Source organism: Carassius carassius, chromosome 10 (assembly GCF_963082965.1).
Source record: "Carassius carassius chromosome 10, fCarCar2.1, whole genome shotgun sequence".
In the NCBI taxonomy this organism is placed as follows: domain Eukaryota; kingdom Metazoa; phylum Chordata; class Actinopteri; order Cypriniformes; family Cyprinidae; genus Carassius; species Carassius carassius.
In genome coordinates this window covers 20,139,950-20,163,370 of record NC_081764.1, presented here as the reverse complement: position 1 = coordinate 20,163,370, position 23,421 = coordinate 20,139,950, and the positions used below count along the sequence as shown (strand labels likewise).

Sequence of the window (23,421 nt, the reverse complement as noted above, 5' to 3'; positions counted from 1 at the left end):
ATCAGACAGTGCACTATAGACCCCCTGAGGAACAGTTCCACTCATTCTCTACCATAGGAGAGGAAGAATTGTATAAACTTGTTAAATCATCTAAACCAACAACATGTATGTTAGACCCTATACCATCTAAGCTCCTAAAAGAGGTACTTCCAGAAGTCATAGATCCTCTTCTGACTATTATTAATTCCTCATTTTCATTAGGATATGTCCCCAAAACCTTCAAACTGGCTTTTATTAAGCCTCTCATCAAAAAACCACAACTTGACCCCAAAGAACTAGTTAATTATAGACCAATCTCGAATCTCCCTTTTCTATCCAAGATACTAGAAAAGGTGGTATCCTCACAATTATATTACTTCTTAGAGAAAAATGGTATATGTGAGGATTTCCAGTCAGGATTTAGACTGTATCATAGTACTGAGACTGCTCTCCTTAGAGTTACAAATGATCTGCTCTTATCATCTGATCGTGGGTGTATCTCTCTATTAGTTTTATTGGATCTTAGTGCTGCGTTTGACACAATTGACCACAACATTCTTTTGCATAGACTTGAACACTTTGTTGGCATCAGTGGAAGTGCATTAGCATGGTTTAAATCGTACTTATATGACCGCCATCAGTTCGTAGCAGTGAATGAAGATGTATCCTATTGATCACAAGTGCAGTATGGAGTACCTCAAGGCTCAGTACTAGGGCCGCTACTCTTCACGCTTTATATGTTACCCTTGGGAGATATCATCAGGAAACATGGTGTTAGCTTTCACTGTTATGCTGATGATACTCAGCTCTATATTTCTTCGCAGCCCGGCGACACAAAAATTTGAAAAACTAATGGATTGCATAGTTGATATAAAAAACTGGATGACGAGTAATTTCTTACTGCTAAATTCTGAAAAAACAGAGGTGTTAATTATAGGACCTAAAAACTCCGCTTGTAATAACCTAGAACACTGTCTAAGACTTGATGGTTGCTGTGTCAATTCTTCATCATCAGTTAGGAACCTAGGTGTGCTATTTGATCGCAATCTTTCCTTAGAAAGCCACGTTTCTAGCATTTGTAAAACTGCCTTTTTCCATCTCAAAAATATATCTTAATTACGGCCTATGCTCTCAATGTCAAATGCAGAAATGTTAATCCATGCATTTATGACCTCAAGGTTAGATTATTGTAATGCTTTATTGGGTGGTTGTTCTGCACGCTTAGTAAACAAACTACAGCTAGTCCAAAATGCAGCAGCAAGAGTTCTTACTAGAACCAGGAAGTATGACCATATTAGCCCGGTCCTGTCAACACTGCACTGGCTCCCTATCAAGGATCGTATAGATTTTAAAATATTGTTTATTACTTATAAAGCCCTGAATGGTTTAGCACCTCAGTATTTGAATGAGCTCCTTTTACATTATAATCCTCTACAAACGCTACATTCTCAAATCTCAGGCAATTTGATAATACCTAGAATATCAAAATCAACTGCGGGCGGCAGATCCTTTTCCTATTTGGCACCTAAACTCTGGAATAACCTACCTAACATTGTTCGGGAGGCAGACACACTCTTGCAGTTTAAATCTAGATTAAAGACCCATCTCTTTAACCTGGCATACACATAACATACTAATATGCTTTTATTATCCAAATCCGTTAAAGGATTTTTAGGCTGCATTAATTAGGTAAACCGGAACCGGAAACACTTCCCATAACACCCTATGTACTTGCTACATCATTAGAAGAATGGCATCTACGCTAATATTTGTCTGTTTCTCTCTTGTTCCGAGGTCACCGTGGCCACCAGATCCAGTCTGTGTCCAGATCAGAGGGTCACTGCAGTCACCCGGATCCAGAACGTATCCAGACCAGATGCTGGATCAGCACCTAGAAAGGACCTCTACATCCCTGAAAGACAGCGGAGACCAGGACAACTAGAGCCCCAGATACAGATCCCCTGTAAAGACCTTGTCTCAGAGGAGCACCAGGACAAGACCACAGGAAACAGATGATTCTTCTGCACAATCTGACTTTGCTGCAGCCTGGAATTGAACTACTGGTTTCGTCTGGTCAGAGGAGAACTGGCCCCCCAACTGAGCCTGGTTTCTCCCAAGGTTTTTTTCTCCATTCTGTCACAGATGGAGTTTTGGTTCCTTGCCGCTGTCGCCTCTGGCTTGCTTAGTTGGGGACACTTCATCTACAGCGATATCGTTGACTTGATTGCAAATAAATGCACAGACACTATTTAACTGAACAGAGATGACATAACTGAATCCAATGATGAACTGCCTTTAACTATCATTTTTGCATTATTGACACTGTTTTCCTAATGAATGTTGTTCAGTTGCTTTGACGCAATGTATTTTGTTTAAAGCGCTATATAAATAAAGGTGACTTTGACTTTGACCTACATTGACAACCCGTCCAATGGCCAAACTTCAGAAGGAGTGAGTCTTGACCCCCAGGAGAGGGGAGATCAGAGGACTCGAGGACTAGGATAACATCCTGATCACCGCTTAGCATAAGCTTCTTCTGGCCGGAGGCCTCAGCCTCAGCGCACCATGGAGGAAACATGTAACCAGAGGGTTTCTGCCCACTGACTGGCCACCGAGAGGGGCGCAGTAGGCCACCATGGCCGCCACGTAGACCTTCAGGGTGGAGTGGGTCAACCCTGCGGAGAGCCTGCAGGAACTTCAGCACTGTACCATCCGGGCAGTTAACTGGGTCGAGCTGGCGGTCTCCGCACCAAGAAGTGAAAAGCTTCCACTTCAAGGCATACAGTTTCCTCATTGAGGGAGCTCTGGATTGGAGAACGGTCTTACAACCTCGGTTGAGAGACCGGAAGCTAAGAGTTGTGCTTCCTCAGAGACAACACTTACAGCCTCTAAGCTCAATGCGGGGGCGCACCCTCCGCCTGCGAGAGGAGATCTCTCCTGACGGGAACCTCCCATGGAGTGCCGTCAAAAAGAGAAATCAGGCCCAGAAACCATACCCGGCCCATCCAGAACGGGGCTACTAACACTTACAGCCTCTAAGCTCAATGCGGGGGCGCACCCTCCGCCTGCGAGAGGAGATCTCTCCTGACGGGAAACTCCCATGGAGTGCCGTCAAAAAGAGAAATCAGTCCCAGAAACCATACCAGGCCCGTCCAGAACGGGGCTACTAACAGCAGCCGGACTCCGTCCCGGCGCACTCTCTCCAGAACTCCCGAGAGCAGAGCAATTGGGGGAAAATGTACAGATGAAGCCTCGGCCATGTCTGTACTATGGCATCCAGCCCCAGTGGAGCTGGATGAGTCAGAGGAAGCCAGAGGGGACAGTGTGATGTCTCTCGAGTCGCAAACAGATCCACCCGAGTCTGGTCAACATCTCCAACTCTGCTTCATCGTCAGTGTGAAGCTGCCATTCCCCGGGCCTCTGCCCCTGCCTCAACAGGATGTTTGCTCCCATATTAAGATGCCCAGGAATGTGAACTGCTCTGAGCAAGAGGAATTCGTCCTGGGCCCACACAAGGATCTGGTACGCTAGTTGTAAAATCGGCGTGAGTGCAGACCTCCTTGGTGGTTGATGTAAGAGACCACCGCTGTGTTGTCGATGTGCACCAACACATGGTGACCTCTTAGGTCTGGGAGAAAATAACGAAGTGCACGAAGCACGGCCAGCATCTCCAGGCATTTGATGTGCCATGTCAGATGGCGACCACTCCACAGACCACGGGCAGGGTGGCCACTCATGACCGCACCCCAGCCGGTGAGGGACGCGTCCGTCGCTAGCATCACGCGCCGCGTGACCTTTAGCATGCGAAGTGGGTTTCCCCTCAGGGAGAACCCCTTGGTCTTGAGCCACCACTGTAGGGGTCTCACGTACAGCAGGCCAATAGTATTCACGTTGGACGCAGCTGCCATCAGACCCAGCAATCTCCGTGACTGCTTGACAGTGAGTGACCGGCCTTCTCTCACTCTCGCGACTGCAATGAGGATCGTCTCGATCCGAGCAGGTGACATACGTGCCTGCATCGTGGTCGAATCCCACACCATGCCCAGATAAGTGGTTCTCTGAACTGGAGAAAGCACACTTTTCTTGGCGTTAAGTCTTAACCCCAGCTCTTTCATGTGAGCGAGAACGACACCTCGGTGCCGAACCATCATCTGCTCAGATTGAGCTGATATCAACCAATCATCAATGTGTTTGAGTCGTGAAAGTGTGGGGTGAGAATGTAAGGCCAGTGGAAGATCCGTATTGGTAGCCTTTTGCCCCCAAAAGCAAACCTCAGGAACTTCCGATGAAGAAGGATGGAGATAAGTGAATCTTTTGATAGATCGTGACACACCAGTCCTCGGACTTGGCTTGTGCAGGCGTGCTAAACTTCAGTCCCCTGACTGAGAGGTTCAAAAAGCACAGATCTAGAAAAGGACACAACACCTCATCCTTCCTCGGAACAGTGAAGTACCGGCTTTAGGACCCGGACTCTGCAACCCAAGGAGGGACCACCTCGATGGTCTCCGTCCTCAGAGAGAGTCTACTTCTGTTCCATTACCAGAGCCTGCTTGGGGCCCACCAGAACTGTATTCTGTGGCCTCTTACTACAGTGTGCAGGACCCACTGAGACACATTTGGCAGTAGTTTTCATGCTGCAATATAGTCTACTAAGGGAATCAGCCTCTCAAGACTGATCTCTGGTTGCATCAGAGCAATTAGCTCGGTGCCCTGAAGCAGCACACTGGCAGGAGATGGCCGAACTAGCTGCTCTGGAAACCTCCCAGGAGGTCGCGAGCCTCTTAGCACCACTACGTTTCCGGACGGTAACTGAGAGAAGCGCTCGCTGGAGACCACTGCGCCGGGGACACCGGCAGGGTTGGCAGATCGATCTCCTGAGGGCACTGAGGAGAGACGGGCACCGTATAATGCGGTGTACACCGCTCTTCACCAGAGGGGCCTGCCCTCCGAGGTCCTGAGCTGCAGCATCAGGACTCTCGTAGCTGAAGTCTCCCAAAAACGACGGTCCTCAGACCCACATCGTCTGCTAGGAAGACTAGACCAGAGCCTGCTCTAGGCAGGACGCCGTGAAGAACACTTGCCAGGGGCTCCCACACCGCCATGTGACCTCCTAAGGGAACCAGTCTCGCGAGACTGGCCTCTGGTGCGCCTAGAGCCACTAGTTCGGTGCCCTGAAGTGGTGGACCGGCAGGGGACGACCGTACTAGCTGCTCTAGAGACCTCCGTGGAGGTAGCGAGCCTCTCAGCACCGCTACGTTTCCGGGCGGTAACTGAGAGAAGCGCTCGCCAGAGATCGCTGCGCCCTGGAACACCGGCAGGGTTGGCAGAACGATCTCCTGAGGGCACTGAGGAGAGACCGGCACCGTGTAATGCAGTGTACACCACTCTTCCCCAGAGGGAGCTGGCCCTCAAAACGTCCTAGGCCTAGGCATCAGGAAGTTATGATGAAGGCTATCCAGCGAAAAAAACGGTCCGTTGAACTGCTTTCCACTAGAAGCCTTCGGCCTGGGAGCGCTACTTTGACTCTAGTGTCTGCGGAGTACAAAAGTGACACCCCCGGCACGTGGGGCTGGAACACGGTTGGGACTGCTCCGCCCAGCAGCCCCTGACTGCCTCAACCTCCTCAGAGGAAGAGCCGTACACACGTGTTCTCACACAAGAAATCACATCCCTAGAGCCCCTGTACATCTAACTTCACATAGTCAGATAAATATGTCATTTTATTCCTTAGAATTAAATGTAGTCAGCAACCAGACTAGTCAACACGGTCTGGTGTAGAAAAAACTCACATAAAAATGAAACAATGTAATACACGCGTTGCCTCGGCAGCGCTCATGTCTTTTTATTTATTTTTTATTTATATATATATATATATATATATATATATATATATATATATATATATATATATATATATATTATTTCATGCTACTCAGTCACACAAACAACATCAATCTTCTCAGAGAAAGATGGATGCTGCAGCGAGCTGTCTCAGAGGCCAAAGAAACCGCAGCACTGGTTTCCAAGCCTCGAGAACGAGCTCTAGATCTAGTGAACATGGGTGGAGATAGGACGAGCCGTTTCCAACCCGTTCGCCAGATCATGTGCGATTCCCGCTATCGCGGTCGCTGCCGTGCCTCAGCAACAGCGCGACCGCAACTGCAAGATCGCATGCACGGACACACTCCTCGGAGCGTGCCCGGCGAGACAGCATGCAGCAGCAGCAGCGAGCTGTCTCAGAGGGCGAAGAAACCGCAGCACTGGTTTCCAAACCTCGAGAACGAGCTCTAGATCTATTGAACACGGGTGGAGATAGGATGAGCCGTTTCCAACCCGTTCGCCAGATCATGTGCGATTACCGCTTTTGCGGTCGCCGCCGTGCCTCAGTACCAGCAAGACCGCAACCGCAAGATCGCATGCACGGACACACTCCTCGGAGCGTGCCCGGCGAGAGCGGAGCGCTTAACAGCGAGAAAAGCACAATCAGCCCCCCGAGAGCTGACTGCGTGAGCTCCACTCTTCATTACTGCTGCTTATGTTAATATTAGGCATAATATGCTTGTGTGACTGGTGCTCGTGCAACTGGCGAGCTCATCAACACCTTTCCACATCAGTCTCCTCAGAGAAAGACAGGCAGCGAGTCGCGCCCTCTCATCGGGGAGAAAGTACCGCAAATGCGGGCTTCCGACCACCGAGAGCGGGTGCCGGATCTGGTGGCTAAGAAAGAAGATAGGGACTTGCCCGTCTTACATTCCTTCCAGCAGATCCGAAAGCGAATCCCACGAGCACAACCACCGCTCCACCTCGGCGAAAGCGGGGCTGGCACCGCGAGAAACACCAGTGAAAGCTCTCTCCTCAAAGAGAGCCTTCTGAGAGTGAAGCAAAGGCTCGCATTGCAGCCGTCAACTCCCTCGAGAGCTGACACTGCGCGCTTCACTCTCAAGCAGACAACACACGAGCTGCGTGTGTCCCTACCTTTTTTTTTTTTTTTTGGCAGGGAAAACACACAGCCTGAACGCTGCCTGCTCTCGCCCAAAACCTCTCTTGATTGAAGTTTTGACAATGGAGTTTATCAGTGGACAAAAGACAATAAATAAGACTCACAAACAGATAGCGACTTACACACACACACACACACAGAGCGCTTGCTGAAGACACAAGGCTGATTACCGGCTTTGCCGCTCATGCTTTTATGCTTCCTGGTCTTTGACGTCACCCGCCTATGACGTCTCGCCCTTCCATTGGACTGATTATACACGTTATTCAGAGACGCCATGCTTGACGCATTCCCCATTCGTTCTCGACGCAGCTCGAGTTCCTGAAGAGGAACAGATATTTTCTAGATATGGACACAACACAAACCAAACTCTTCTAGGCTATGACTACAGTTTTTGAGGGCGGGTCAAAGAACACGTTGTTCATAGGAAGCCAATGAAGACAATATGTGGAAATTGTTAATTAATAGATGTTTTTTTTATTTTATTTTTGTAACCTGTGTAACCTGTCTTGTTTTTGCAGCAAGTAAATCTGAGATTACTTGTGGCTTGTTGGCAGTTCAGAATTGGTGCTTATTTTGGAGGACACATTGTTTTTGCTTTGATCTTTGAAAACATTTCAGACTTTATAATTCACAAACAGCTATTTTACACACTACATGAAAGGTAATATTGTAAAATGCATAAAAGAGGACCTTTAAGGAGTTTGCAAAAAAAAAAACGAAAAAAAAAACCCTGCTTCTCATCACAAACAGAAACCCTTAAAATTTATGCTGAGTTCGACTCACCTGCCAGTATGCCACACACATACACCAGGCCTATTCTCAAAGCTCCGTGGACCATCTCTAATGGCACACCCACCAAAAGCTGCATGGCCATGTTTAGACCCAGGTGTTCAATTCTGAAACATATAAATCAGCCATTAGCACAATTACAGATGTGTCTGAGGAAGGGGTTAATACTTTTTTCCCCATTAGATTACAGTGTCTGTATATTTAGTCATTTTCAGCTTGATTTTTACAATTTGGTACACTCCCATTAAAACCTCAGCCATGCATTTTTCACATCGCATTTTTTGATGTGCTCTACGTATCTCATCAATGTTTATAAGTAAATAAAAGCCTTAATTAAATCTGTTTATCATATAAAGTAATCATGTCTTTTCAGAAGACTTTGATTACATTGTTCTTTTCATTTGGATTATTTTCATTATATCTCCATGTACTTTTTGAAGGTTGTGTGGACTTTTCATTTTCTCCACCTGCCGTTATCAACCTCCAGATTTAAGTGGTGAACTCAAGAATATCTGGTCATTTAAACAGTCTATGGGTAACTTTAAATGACACTATTAGGTTCAATTAAAGAAGAACAGTCTAGTTTTCTAATACATTTTTGTTTCTTTACAAGCTCTTGTTTCGATAAACCTTAATTTATGGAAGAACTGAAAATGCTGTTTCTGTGATTCTATATTAAAAATTTCAAATACTTTTCAGAATAGAGTAATGTGCAGAGATTAAGCCTGGTAGTGGGTGTGCTCTCACGCGAGTGATCTGATTCAGGCATGAGTCACTTCCCAATTCCACCCCATTCCAACTTTGTTTAGCCCAGCTTTTTTTCTAAAGCCCTAATCACTTCACCAACTGCTCTAATTATCTGACTTTCAGCACTGCACATGGAAAACTGTTACACTATTTGTCCTTCACATCTACCAACAGCGTACATGACTTTGGCACTTAATAGTGACATATCTGGGTGACAGAGGAACACTTAATTACGGGTAATGTTCCTCATGTCACATACTTGGCTCTCCTCAGCATTGCCAAATAGATCTGATAGAAGCCCAGTGGGGAAAAATCTGGACCCTGATCTAAAATAATAAGAAGCAGGACAAGGTCAGAATAATTATTCTCATAGAACAAGAACCTGAAATTCACTAAGCTTCAGATAACTGGGGCATCTACGATGATCATACAGAGCTAAGAATCACTGACAAACAACTTACTCAGGATGCTGATAAAGACATCAGCCTGATAGACAAAATAAACAAAGAAATGAAACTGGAGAGCAAAATAAAAAGGTTAGTGGACAATGCAAATAGAACATTTCTGTTTCTGCTCCAAACAAAATGATGTTTGATACAACTGCTGAGCATCTGAGTCAATCATGTGTTGTTTAATGCTGCAATGCTGTGACACCATCTCAGAATGAATCATGTCCTATCCTGCTGCTAATGAAACCAGGTTAGAGAGTGACTTTTGAAAACACCTATGTGTTCCATAGACTGTATAAAATCAGGTGTGTTCTCCTATGAACAACTCTGAAGTCGTGGACTAGTGGTTAGAGAGTTTGACTCCTAACCCTAGGGTGGTGGGTTCGAGTCTTGGGCCGGAAATACCACGACTGAGATGCCCTTGAGCAAGGTACCAAACCCCCAACTGCTCACTGGATGCCGCAGCATAAATGGCTGCCCATTGCTCTGGGTGTGTGTTCAAGGTTTGTGAGTGTTCACTTTGGATTGGTTAAATGGTTTATGGTTTGATTGGTTTAGCTTGGGTTAATGGGGAGATTACTCTGTAGATGAGTGTAATATAAAACATTAAACATCACAGGGGCTAAAGCAGGGGAAACAGGCCTTCAATCCTCCATGTCAAGCTGTGGAAATGTGGTTAAATGTAATTTTGTGTGTTTGAAAATGTTGCATTAAGAGTGTACGCATTTTAAAATGCCAGAAAAACAGCATATCAAAACAGTATATAAAAATGGCATGAATTGGCAGCAGTGAGCTACATTTTGAGGCTGCAATACTTTTGGACGTTTTGAGATACAAATAACTCTTTAAATTACAACAGAGAAAATGGAAATGTATTTATTAAGTACCACAAAAGCCTCATATGCACCCGAGAAAGGTTTTATTCCTGCTTTTTTACAGGTCTGTATTTATGTGTAATGACCACTAAACTGTAACATACCAGTTGTTTGTTGTATCTCATATCACTTAACAGACCTTTTGTTTTTTATATTTTTTTGTTTGTTTTACAAATGCACTCCCAAAAGCATTAACTAGAAAATGAAATAATATTAGGCTTGGAGAACTCTAATATTTATTTTAATACATATATGGTACAGTAAGCATATACAATTTGATAGAAGGCTAAACCCAGAGGACTGTTGCTGGTTTTAGTGGCTATTCAGGCAAGTTTGAGTTTAATTCAGCATTTTATTTAGTTTCAAGAAGGTGGATGGTTTTAGCTGGTGTTCATGGTAACGTGCACTACATGCAATGACTAACATGCTCAGGAGCAGGTTTCATTGTGGGTAAGAGATCATAAAAGACATGATGATTACTGTATTTTGGCTAGCTAAAATGCAGAAAAGTAACTTCAGTTCAATACTTAATTACTATTGTATAAAAGTACTATACTATATATAAATTGAGATTTAAATATTGTTGCCAGGATGATTGCAATGGACTATTTTTTATGTAAAAGAAGTTTAAGCTAATCTCACTTTAACTTTAAAATAATTTAAAGTCAAATAAATATTTTTTGTTCATGTATTGACATAATCATATTAACATAATCAGTCACTGTATCCTGTTATAATATAGCTAGTTTGTAACTTACCCTGCATGCATGAAGATGTAGCTAAGGTAGCGCCAGGCCTGAGCTCTGAGCTGCGGGTGATATGGCAATGGGCCCTTCAGGAAGTATGGTGATGAGACTTGGAGAACCCAGCGGTTAAGTTGTAATCCATAATACATAAAGACAATAACCTGAGGAAAATGTGGAAAGTAAGAGGCTGTTACTAATGTGAAACTTGTGTTGTCCTTCAAAACATTGTTGGCTGCCTACAGAAGAAGCATTTTAAGTGCACTCTTCACACAGTGGCTGTTTTGAATGGTAGGAAACATAATTATGCTGCCTCAGAAGCTAATTGTAGAATTTTAAGGAAGCATAAGACATAGTACATACCATCCAAAAATTAGGGGCCTCTTATGCTCAACAAAGCTGCATGTATTTGATAAAAAATACAGCAAAAATAGTAACATTAATAAATATTATTACAATTTAAAATTATTTAAAATCATTTTCTACTTCAATGTACCATTAAATTGCAATTCTGTGTCACATGATTCTTCAAGAATCATTCCAATTTGCGCTTTTTTGTATATTATGTAATAAACTTATTAGCTCAGTGGAGATGGTGAGAAAAATGTTAATGTTAAATATTAGTAAACATTTAATTCGCTACTAAATAATAAAAATATTTATTGTATTTAAACATTTATTATTTTACCCAAAATCTGTGTTTTATGCTTATTAGAGCATTAGATTTAGCTTATTAACATGTTAATGTCAAATGTATTGAAAATGATTTGCTAGTCAAGCCACCCATGCAGGGGGTACAGTGACTTTGACTCAGCTACCCGCTGCACTGTCACCAAAAAGGTCCCCGGTTCAGGTCTTGGTTGAGCCAGGAGGCCTTTTAATTTAGAGTGACTGTTTTTCTCAGCATGGGTTTTCTCTGGATACTCCCACAGTCTAAAGTCATGCAGGTCAGATGAATTAGAGACACTACATTGCCAGTAGGTATAAGAGAGAGTGTGAATGTGTGTTAGGCCTGTGATGGACCAGCCATCTCTCCAGGGTGAAAAGGGAGGATGGAGTCTCTGGCGCAGTGCACAATTTGGAAAGTTCCTGCCTACAGTATGTAGTTCGCTACAACAGAGGTAATTATTCAGTTGCAGTTGCAGATTTAAGTGTTGAGGCAGCTTACTAGAATCTGTTGAGCTTTAATTCATATTATCTCCTACTGAAAAGTGGGACCTGGTATAAAGATTTGTATACGTATAACTTGCATTTTTGCTTGAACTGGAGGAAGACTTTCCATTTAATGACTCTCTATTCATTATTTGTTCTTGAATTTTAAATTTGAATTCAAGCACAGACATTTGACTAGTGTGCTCTCTAGTGACTTTAATCTATTTAGAACAGCACTTTATACCGCATTATATATTTTAATCTACTGTGTACTAATATTTAAATTGATCATTTGATACAGTCTTTCAATTGTGTTCTTACATTGGTTTACACTACTTTTAAAAATACCTGCATATAATTACATTTGTATTTAATTTCTGCATTTGCATGTATAATTACAATAACTATCATACCCACTGATCTATATAATGACTGGATTGCTCAATGTGTTCTAAACTGCCAATTTGGTGTTCAAGCTGCTATCTTGCTATTCCCTACCGGCAGAGAGCATCATTGACTGACAGCCAAAACACTGACCTAAAATTACCCTATTTGAAGCGTATCAGTCACACAGGATTAGTTTTAAAAATATGTGTATGTTTATGTTTTTTGGGGGTCAGGATGAGTGATATATTGAAATCATTAGCTGCACACTGCCGACACAGGTAACTGATCTAGCACAAAATAGATTTCTTTATGTACATAATTATGCAGGAAATAATTAGCATGAACATATAGCTGGTATTAGTATCAGAAATTTATTTTAATATACAATGAATATTACACTACAAGCCTCTGTTACTGTGTGTTATATTGAAATTCAGAGCTTAAGTTACCATGCGCCATCTTGGAAATAAAGCTTCATGTCCTTAAGTCCGTACTGTATGTAGTCAGCATTATTTTTCTGAATAAGTTATGTGTATATTTTTAATGTCCTGATTATTCATATCAGACTCCACACACAAATTATATGGTTAAATAGCATTACAGTTTCCATAGGAATAAAAAGTTACTGTATATATAGGCCTATATGTTGAATTAATCATTAATTCAACCAATGTTTAAATCACTACCTGCTTCAAAATGAACAAAATCATTGTTGAAACATTTGCAGTTAGCCTACTGTATGAATAAAAACACTATAACAAAATTACATAAACAGTGAATAACTGTACAAGGCGAATTAAGTTATGTCTGTACAAAGCATAAATCTTCGTTCAGATTTCGTGAGCACTTTAACATTTGAAATTCATATGTAGAAGATTCCATCCATCTTATGTTCATCATTTTCATCTGATGTTCACTACAGTAATGTATATGAACGTAACTTTTCAGTTAATAAGTAAGTGGAAATTCATGACATTAAACGAATTACTGTTTACATGCATAGTGCATTTGTGCTGTACGAATGTACAGGCACACTTCACAAACGCTGACTTGTTAAGTGCATTTTCTCATTACGATTTCCTATTAATTCAATACAATGTGAGGGAATACTAGAGATTAACAATATGGTGGTGCGGTGGCTTCACTTTTATGACATTTGCAATCACGTTCTGTATTACAGATCAGTGCCCATACACCTTAACCCATCTTTAAACCAAACCTGTCTGTAACCTTACACTTATCCCACCTCAATAACAGCTTTACAATCCAACATGAACACAATTTGTACAATAGGTACGCCTACATAGTAGTCACCTAATAAAAAGTGTCTATAAAGTATCTGATGTTATGTTTTGAGGTTCAATAAAAAAATATATATATATACTCATAGAAGTTTTATAGAAGCAATGAAAAAAAATATTTTGATAATCTTCAATAGTAGAGTTCAATCTAACCTCTGCTATAGTGATGGCCAGCATAAGCCATGGTGGTGGACAGTAGTTGTAACTGTCAAAGTACAACTTTCGGTCCACCTCTCTTGGCAAAGTCTCATAGGCAACGTGACGCACAAGTCTCCGAGACAGACCCAATCCCACTTCCTCTCTCAGTGCCGAATTCCTGAGCTGCCGACTCCCCTGAAGGATTGCTCGACGGAAACTGTTTGAATGCTTGTTGCTCACCTGACAAAAACAAAAACATGACACAAATTGATCAGTCATGTTTATCATTACTTTCATGTAAATATGCATATGGTCATGTATCAGTTACCAAGTCAATCAGTATTGGTAGTCCCTTATTCCTGCAGGTTTTTATATACAGGCTGTCAGATACTTTTATATTTATGTGTGAGGGCATTAACTGTAATCCTTAATCTTTATGGATGTGTTTTTTTTTTCCATTCAGAAACTGTGACACCAGGGATTTTTGGGGAAATATATCTGATGTTATTGGTCAATAAGGTGTCTTGCTGTCTTTCACAGTACAACCCATCCTACATCCCACCAAACCCCCCCCCCCCCCCCACCCGCCTGCCACAGACAGCATGCCACTGTTGTCACTTAGCAACCGATTAAAGATTCCACACTCGTCTCCAAGAGCAGCTGTGTAACAAACAGTGTGTAAGTTATTGCATGTGTGTGTGTTTGTGCTTATGAGACAATGCTGTTCAAACAAGCTTTTCATTGCTGAAGCAAAAAGCCCTCCTCAAAAACCTGGAATGTTCTGATATCCCATGCCAGGCTCCTGATCAGGAATAAAGGTTATGCATTATGTAAGTTGTTGAAGAGGCCCTGAGAAGGATGAAGACATTTAGTTGGAAAGACCCTAAAGATGTTGCCTTTGCCATTACATTGGGATCAAATGAAATAGTTTAAAACATGATGAAGCTGACCTACAAAGCTTACAGTTTCACATGATTCACATGGTAAAGCTATAAAAACACTACTCGGTTAAATGCAGGAAAGAAGACAACTTTGTAAATAACTTAAAAATAACTACCACAGACCCCTGCCTGCATAACAGCTCATCTCAAATGAGATTCTGTGGATGAAAATGTGCACACCATCATCTGCAAGCTGTTTCTACTGATGTTACATCAGTACCTGTTTGTTTGATATAGATATACACATGTACACACACAACAAATACGTACACACACTGATCAAATTTAATATGGATTATAGTTAAAAAATTAAGGATCAGTTTTTTTATCAATACTTTCATTCATCTAGGATTCATTACACTGATCAAAGGTTACAGTCAATGTTGTTCTTCTGAATCATCATCATCAAAAAAAAAAAAAATAGCATCATGGTTTCCTCAAAAAAAAAAATGTAAGCAGCTCAATCCTTTTCATGTGTGATAATAAGAAATATTACTTGAACACAAACTATTATAATATTAGAATGATAATATTAGAAGGATTTCTAAAGGACCATGTGACACTGAAGACTGGAGAAATGGCTGCTGAAATTTCAGTTTTGCCATCACAGGTATAAACTTCATTTTAAAATATATTAAAATTGATATTTTGACAATATTATTGTTTTTACTGTATTTTTTCCATTTGAACGGTATGGCATCAAATAGTATACCAGTATAGTATAGTATTGGTGTTTTCATATGTATATATAATATTGAATAATTATATAATGACAGGTATTTCCATGATACTCCAAGATACTTTAAAAGAATACCATGGTTTTTCAAAAAAAAAAGTCATATTTCATTAACTATTGTTAAGGCAAATATGAAAATGTTAAAAACTGAATTTTTAACACATTAAAAACCACTGTTCACAATAAACAATGAATGCTGTCGAATTGTTCTTATTTTTTTTCTTTATGATGCATAATCCATATTCTTAACAACAAAAGTGTTACCAGAATTTTTTGTTAGTGAATACGATTAAGTCACTGAAGATGGAAACATAACCACAAAATTATCAAGATGTGAAAGATCTTGATTATCTGTTATTACCCTGTTTCTCTTCTCACATTGCTATAGTGGACAATGAATGAGACCTGTACAGGAAAAATAGATGTGTGGAGACCCCAACTGCATGCTCCTCATTCCTCTCTGTCCCACTTTCAGAAGACCTGCTACAGCCAATCAAAACACAGAATCCGATTCAATGTTTTACTGCATTGCTCTATAGCACTATAGATCTATTATCCAGCCACTGCACAATGAGACTCTTTGAAAAGTTGCTGTATGTGTGAAAGAAAGACTGAGAGAGAATGTGAAAGAGACAGGGAAAAGGGCAGAAGAGGGTGTGAGACTGAAGATGGGTGGCATTCAGATTTCCCACAGATTTGAAGGCATTTCCATGCAAGTGGAATGGAGTATTCCATGTTTTGGTTTTAAGTTCAGGGTAATAAGTTCTACAAACCTTACCTCAAGTTCATTTGCAGAACTCACCAGGTTAACAAAATCCTGGTAGCCGATCTTTCCATCAGCATTTCCATCAGCCAGGGCAATAAGAACTTCTAGCTTGTGGGGGTCTAGTTCTGATCCATAAGCCGCAAGCAGGTCTCGGAAATGCTCAATACTAATGCAGCCTGAATTCTCTGGGTCATGCTGAACAAATCACACAGGAGAAACAGGAAATTAGAATTCATTTTCACATTCTGATTCTAAAACATTTCCAAAACACTCACTGGGTGAACATTATAAGAACATTTAAAAAACTTCAAAACAAATTCTGTCAGCCATCTTTGAACTCATAACATGATGATATTCATTACTGAGGAATTTATCCATCATTCCATCCGAGGACAAAAACAGAAGGACATTACTGGATTTCATTTATTAAATAAGTTAGAAAATAAATGTCAGGGATTGCAAAAGTTAATGTTTATACACTTAATATTGTCATGTTAACGCTGTCAAGTCTACACTTTAAAAATGATATATAATGTTTTTTGTTTTTGCATTTGCAAGTTTATTGGGGCAAAATTCATAGTTAACATTAATGAGATTTGGTCCCCAAACTAAGGTCTCACCATTGGGGCTTACAAACATAAATATTTGTGTTTAGGTAATCAAAAAGATAAGGATGGTTTAATGGCATATGTCAATAACATAATCTGTACACAAAGTTCAACGAGCTCATCATGTTTTAGTAATTGGTGTCAATGTGTCAGCCTTTCAGGCTTTCAAACATTAGTTCACTGTTTGCTTGGGCAGCTAAGGTCACAAGACCATCAACAACAGGCTCAAGATTCAGAGTAGCAAGCGGTCTTTGAAAACCCTTTAGTGCAAATGCAAACATTAATGCAAACACACACTCGCACTCACACACACTCGCACTCACACACACACAGACACGCACACACACACACACACACACACACACACACACACACACACACACACACACACACACACACACACACACACACACACACACACACACACACACACACACTCTTTAATTTCTCTCACTGAATGGGAACATTGATGCTTTAAATGTATGCCGACATGTCATGTCAGTGCAAAACATTCTGCAATGTCATTTAAGTGATGCTACAAACAATTGATTTTAAACATGATTTGCAGGAAAATGGACTTTAATGTACAACCTAATCAACCACTCATACTTTATCAAGTTTTACACTAATTTTATGTGGGCTACCTAGAACCCTCTAGAATCATTGTATTGCACTGACTCATTTTCTTTTCTTTCTTTCCCTTCCTCTTTTTATTTATAAAACAAAAGAAAAACGTACTCGGTTACTAACGTAACCTCGGTTCTCTCTAGAAGAGGGAACGAGTACTGCGTCTTAGCTAAGACGCTACGGGAAAGTCTCTTTTCACGAAATACTGAAGCAAAAAATTATCCTTAATTTTGAATTGTTGTAAAGCGCATTTGCAACAGCACACAGCCATAGGCGAGATGGCTCGCTCGCTCATTGGCTGCTCTGCGGCAACTGCACAAGCCTATCGAGCGCAGGCTGATGCAACATCAGGGCTTCGCGCCCTTCTTGCCACTTCCCGCCGAAACGGGTGTGGCCCAACCCTATAAAAGCGACTCGAAAAGGCTGACTCACCTGATTTATTTAATCGCCAAAGCGAACCAGAGTGAATCTCTTCTAGAGAGAACCGAGGTTACGTTAGTAACTGAGTACGTTCTCTTACGAGAGCTGTCTCGTACTGCGTCTTAGCTAAGACGCTACGGGAACCCCATGTAAAGCGCCGTGCGCACAGGGATCACACACCAATAAACCTGGAAGCAACGCCCAGGATTAACAGTGCACAGTCACCCGAGGGACTCACAGAGAGCCCAGGACAGGGGGGGGGGGAACCCTTCGTCCCATATCTAGCAGCTCCCGTAGACGTGGCAATATGACATCACACAGTCGAGGCAGGGCCTGACCAATGTGGCAATGTGGGTCTTACGCAATACTGCCCATATAACAGTCGGCAGCGCATAACACTCGCGATCTCAGAGTTCCAATCAGGGCCCTGATTCGACAATACCGACAGCAACCTTGCTTGCAAGGCGGGAACCTCCAGGTTATAGAACCTGATAAATGTAGACGGCGAGGCCCAACCTGCCGCCATACATATATCCTGCAAGGAGATCCCAGTAGACCACGCCCACGACGAGGCGACGCCTGTTGTGGAGTGTGCTCTGACGCCCAGTGGACACTGAAGGCCCCTGGAAGCGTAAGCTAACGCTATGGCGTCAACTATCCATCTGGATAGGCTCTGTCTCGAAACAGCCATTCCTTTGGAACGTCCACTGAATGAGACAAACAGCTGCTCAGTCCGTCTAAAGACAGCGGAGCGAGACACATAAGCTCTTAAAACCCTAACAGGGCAAAGAAGACTCGAGTCTCTATCCTCCCCTGACACCGACAGGGCAGACAGGGCAATAACCTGAGCCCGAAACGGCGTGTTGAGGGATTCCGGCACATAACCGTGCCTAGGTTTGAGTATGACCCTTGAGTCATTAGGCCCAAACTCCAAGCACGACGGGCTCACCGAGAGCGCGTGTAGGTCACCCACACGCTTCACCGAAGCGAGAGCCAACAAGAACACTCTCTTGAACGACAGATGCTTGAGGCTAATCTTTAGGATAGGCTCGAAAGGGGAACCTTTCATGGCCTCCAAAACCGTTGCGAGGTCCCATACAGGGACTGACGGAGGTCTGGGAGGATTCAGCCTCCTAGCTCTTCTAAGGAAGCGGATGACCAAATCGTTCCTTCCTATTGACTGACCGAGCGCTGTCTCAGAAAACGCTGCGATAGCCGCCACGTATACTTTGAGCGTGGAGGGGGCTCTGCCCTTATCCAACAGCTCCTGTAGGAAGGAGAGAACCTCCGTCACCTCACAACTAAGGGGTGAACATCCCCGATCTGTGCACCAGCTGGAGAACACCGACCACTTCGTGTCGACGGAGCTCTAGCCTGAGTGATGGTATTTAGCACTCCCACTGAGAGATCAGCGGGTAACCGTTGAGCGCCCACACATGGAGGGACCACAACTCCGGTTGAGGGTGCCAAATCGAGCCCCCGGCCTGCGAGAGGAGATCCCTCCTCAACGGCACTGGCCACGGGGCGGTGTCTGCTAACTGCATCAAATCTGGAAACCATGGTTGGTTGGCAGCGCTCTCAGCCAGAACTGCAGGGGGCGCATGCGGAGCAGGCCCAACTGAAGAACTGGTGATGCTGAGGCCATGAGAAATTCTCTAAGCGAGACGGTCGCGCCGCAGCGGAGAGAACTCGCTGCGCGCTGAATGCCCAACACGCGCTGTGGAGACAGGCACAGAGGCATCTAGGGACACCAGAACACCAGAAATTACACCTTTTTGGGAAATATCTGGGTAGCCGTGATAACGTTTTTTTGTGTGCAGGCAAGCGGGCAACCGTGCAGGCTTGCGCATTGCTAAAGACGCTGAGACAGTCACAATCCCTGGAACTGAAACAGCGGCGCGCTTGGGTGAGAGTTCGGCCGCGGCGACTCGTACACCGGCGCTTTCCTAGTAATGCTAGGATGGCTTCGGGGCTTCCGGCCTCACCGTAATCCTCTGCCGTGGTCCCCACGATGCGGGGCAACGGCCGGTAGAGCGAGAACGGGGTCTCGAGCTGCGTTGCTGACGCTGCTGTGATAACGGCTTTTGTGTGCAGGCAAACGGGCAACTGTGCAGGCTTGCGCGTTGCAGAAAACGCTGAGACAGTCACAATTCCTGGAACTGAAACAGCGGCGCGCTTGGGTGAGAGCTCAGCCACAGCGGAACTCGTACACCGGTGCTTCGATGAAGCAGCAGGAGGCGGGGGGTACGGCTGAGAGCTTTGCGGGGCCGGTCTAGCACGACTCGCTGCAGAACCGGAGCGCTTGCCATGTCTGAGAGCGTCAGCCCTAGATGCCTCTCAGCCACCATAGCGGAAGCCATAACTCGTCCCATGGCCTGTGCAGCGGATTCAGTAGCGAAGAACTCCTAAAATCCGCGAGACAGATAGCCATCTGTAGTGCAGACGCAGCCTGCCCAGCAGCAGAAGATTCGCACGAGCAGAGATGACGTTATGCGGCAGGCTTTAGATGGCAACACCGCTTTCGTCCGCCGTCCAGCAGAGGGCGGGCAAAGGTGCGTCGCTATCGCCTGTTCCACCGGCGGAAGTGACTGGTAGTTCCTGTTTTTAGCATCGTCCAGTGTGGAGAATGCTAGTGAGACAGACGAACGAGTTCGCGCTAAATATGGAGCGTTCTAAGCCTCTGCCACCTCTTCGTGAAGCTCAGGAAGAAATGAGGCGGGCTTTGAGTTCGCTAATCCGAAAGGAAACTACCATCAAGCCGGGAACGAGAGGAGGGGCGCTGGTGCAGACCACTCGAGGCCGAGGCTCGTCGCGGCCAGCGTGAGCACTCGCATCGGCTCCTTCTCGATGTCAGCTCGTTTGCTGGGCTTCTGAGCAGAAGGCGCGAGATCCCCGGAGCTCGCCCAGCCCTCACTGCCCGAAGCTAGCAGAGAGCACGTGTCCTCTTCCCCCGACGCGGCCCTGGGATCGACTTCCTCGGAAGACGCGGCGGCAGAGAGCGGGGGCTGACCATCGGGAAGCGATGCAGGGGAGGCCGGTGAAGCAGGGCGAACCGGCAAGCTCGGTTGAGCTGTAGGCGGTTCCGGAATCCGCTGGAAACGGCGCTTTTACGGAGCCGCAGCGCAGCGGAGAATGCAGGCTCAGAGAAAATTCCAAGCGAGTCCTCAGAGTCACCATTGGCAACAGCTCGAATAGAATTGAAAGGATATGGGCGCCGGAACGCGCAGCAGGAACGGCAGTGGAAGGCGGCGTTGGCCAGCGGCTTCAGAAATAGCTCATCCCGCTGAGATGCTATCTGACGGCGCTTGCTTCTTCTTGTGATCCAACGATGCGTGAGCTTCTCTGAAGAGATGAAAAATCAGGTGAGTCAGCCTTTTCGAGCTCCTTTTATAGGGTTGGGCCACACCCGTTTCGGCGGGAAGTGGCAAGAAGGGCGCGAAGGGATAATTTTTTGCTTCAGTATTTCGTGAAAAGAGACTTTCCCGTAGCGTCTTAGCTAAGACGCAGTATGAGAGAACTCTCGTAAGAGAACATTAAATTAATACATTAATCCCAATATAATCAAATACATTTCTAATTATAACATTCATTATTAATAATGAACAATTTTATAACATTCAAACAATTCATGCTACAATTATTACATTAAATAACATAATAAAGTTCATTAGGATGTTTCCGGTTGCCAAGTAACACTGCAACCATGTGCACTGATATGGAACAGGGTGTCTATTCTTGCTCCTGGAGGGCCAACATCCTGCAGATTTTAGCTCCAACGACACTTTCACAGAAGTTATTTTAATTAATGTACTTGTGGAATAGGACTATAAAATAATATGCCACCATCTAGAGATAACTAGGGATAATATTAGAGAAAATATTTCTACTGTTATTCAGACATAAAAACGCACAACAGCCTCTCTAAAGATTCACCCACCTTCTCTTGAATGATCTCTGCTAACTTCTGTGTGCTGTTACTTTTGTCCACACAAGATTTTATGGTATGATCTGTTCCTGTCCCACACTGTCCCCATAGAGGGAGAGAGTGAGAAGCTGGAGACAGAGACAGATACTAATCTTTACCCACTGGGGATTTACAGATCAGTGCAGACCCCCTCCCCCAGAATACACACAATCAAACACCCACCCAACCACCACAAACTATACCCTCAACCCCTTAACCTACATTCTTAGTACCCGATCACAAATAAACACACTCTCTGTCCTGCAGAAGAAAACACACATTCATGGTGCCATACCTTCATTAACTATTTTTAGTAAACTGGCGAACAGACAGAGATGAGAGAATCCAGCTCCAACAATGGGGTTGGGATGGCCTAGCCTTCTTACCTAATTATACATCACACACATACATACTCTCTCTGCTGAGCCTCACATGCAAAAAATATAACAGATGAATCTTACAAAATGACCACACTAAATGTAAGTGTACTAAGTCCTTTCCTAAAATATAATTTCAATCAATTGTTTTGATGCTTTGTGAAGTTGATAGTGCTCTTATGAGACCCTGTTGTACATAAAATTTATTATATTGTAAACATCAGCCACTGCAGCCCTGATAATTAAAAACCACATTGACCCTTCTTCAAGATGGTCCTGAGACTGATCTTTAATTACAGAGCTAAGAAAAGGAGTGCTGTATGTTTGTGAGACCCCTGGAAAGAATAGAGTTCATCAACTGCCACAATCTGTGTATATGTGTGTGTATGTGTATGTGTTTGTTTGGAAGGGGAGTGATAAAAAAGGATTAATACATCTCCAAAAAATAGTAACAATAGTTGAATTATTTGATACATATGGAAACCAATTCCACCCCTGAGTAAAATAATAATAAAACAATAACTGTGAGATAAGCTTAAAAAAATAAATAAAAATACAAATAAATAAATAAAATCTGCAGTTGCAAGAAATCACACTGGGAGATACAAAGTCACATACAAATATATAAAGCTACAATTACAATTACAAAGAAAAGTTGTCACAGTTGCAACACGCACAACATTGTGGTCAAGTCGCAATTGTAAGAAATGAAATCACACTGGAAGTGTAATGTGGGGAGGCGTGACAACAGAGTTGAGGATCCAAATGCAGCTTTTATTCACAAGAGTGGTCAAAACAGGCAAGGTGAAACACCAGCGAACAGGTACAATCCAGGGTGAGACAAGAGTAACCTGATAAACAGTCCAAGATCAAAAAACAAGAAGACAAGGCAAAGCAAGGCAAGGAAACACGGAGTCTAGGAGCAGGGTACAGGCTAAACAATAATCAGCAATGTGTTTGTGGATGAGTGCAACCTTTATAGTGTCACTGATAGGAAATAGGTGTGATGCAATTATGAGTTCCTAGGCAGGTGTTTATGGCAAATGGAGTCTGGAGAGAACAAAGACAAAACCCCTTATCGTGACAGAGCCCCCCCACTAAGAGCAGATTCCAGATGATCCAAACAGTATTATGCGAAGATCTCACAGTCCACGGTGGAGTTGATGGAGGAAGGAACCATGAGGGCAGTGAAACAGGTCGTTTCAGGTGTCCGACTGACAGAAATGAAGCTTAGATTCAGAAACACACTATAGACACACTGGAACACTGGCTATCCCTCTTCAACTCAAAGTCATCACAGACCTCTGTTACAAGACCTTCTGTTCTCTCATTAATAGCTAGACCAGAGGCTGGTGACTCTACAAATAATGAAATGAAACAATAGCAGCAGCGTCACAAATGTTGTCAGGTGTGAGTTACAGC

At 43.4% G+C, this 23,421-nt stretch overlaps 1 protein-coding gene across 1 annotated transcript in view; it reads right to left on the bottom strand.

Moving 5' to 3' along the window:
* The window catches only part of rhbdl3 (rhomboid, veinlet-like 3 (Drosophila)), a 32,608-nt gene extending 9,429 nt beyond the window's left edge, over positions 1-23,179 (bottom strand). Inside the window, exons 1-6 of the mRNA XM_059561065.1 lie at positions 23,146-23,179; positions 21,596-21,711; positions 16,016-16,198; positions 13,576-13,800; positions 10,598-10,746; positions 7,763-7,875 (exon numbers count right to left, since the gene is read on the bottom strand). Coding sequence (XP_059417048.1) covers positions 7,763-7,875; positions 10,598-10,746; positions 13,576-13,800; positions 16,016-16,198; positions 21,596-21,711; positions 23,146-23,179 — 820 coding nt within the window. The remainder of the gene's footprint in view (positions 1-7,762; positions 7,876-10,597; positions 10,747-13,575; positions 13,801-16,015; positions 16,199-21,595; positions 21,712-23,145) is intronic.
* Between the last annotated feature and the right edge of the window lie 242 nt (positions 23,180-23,421).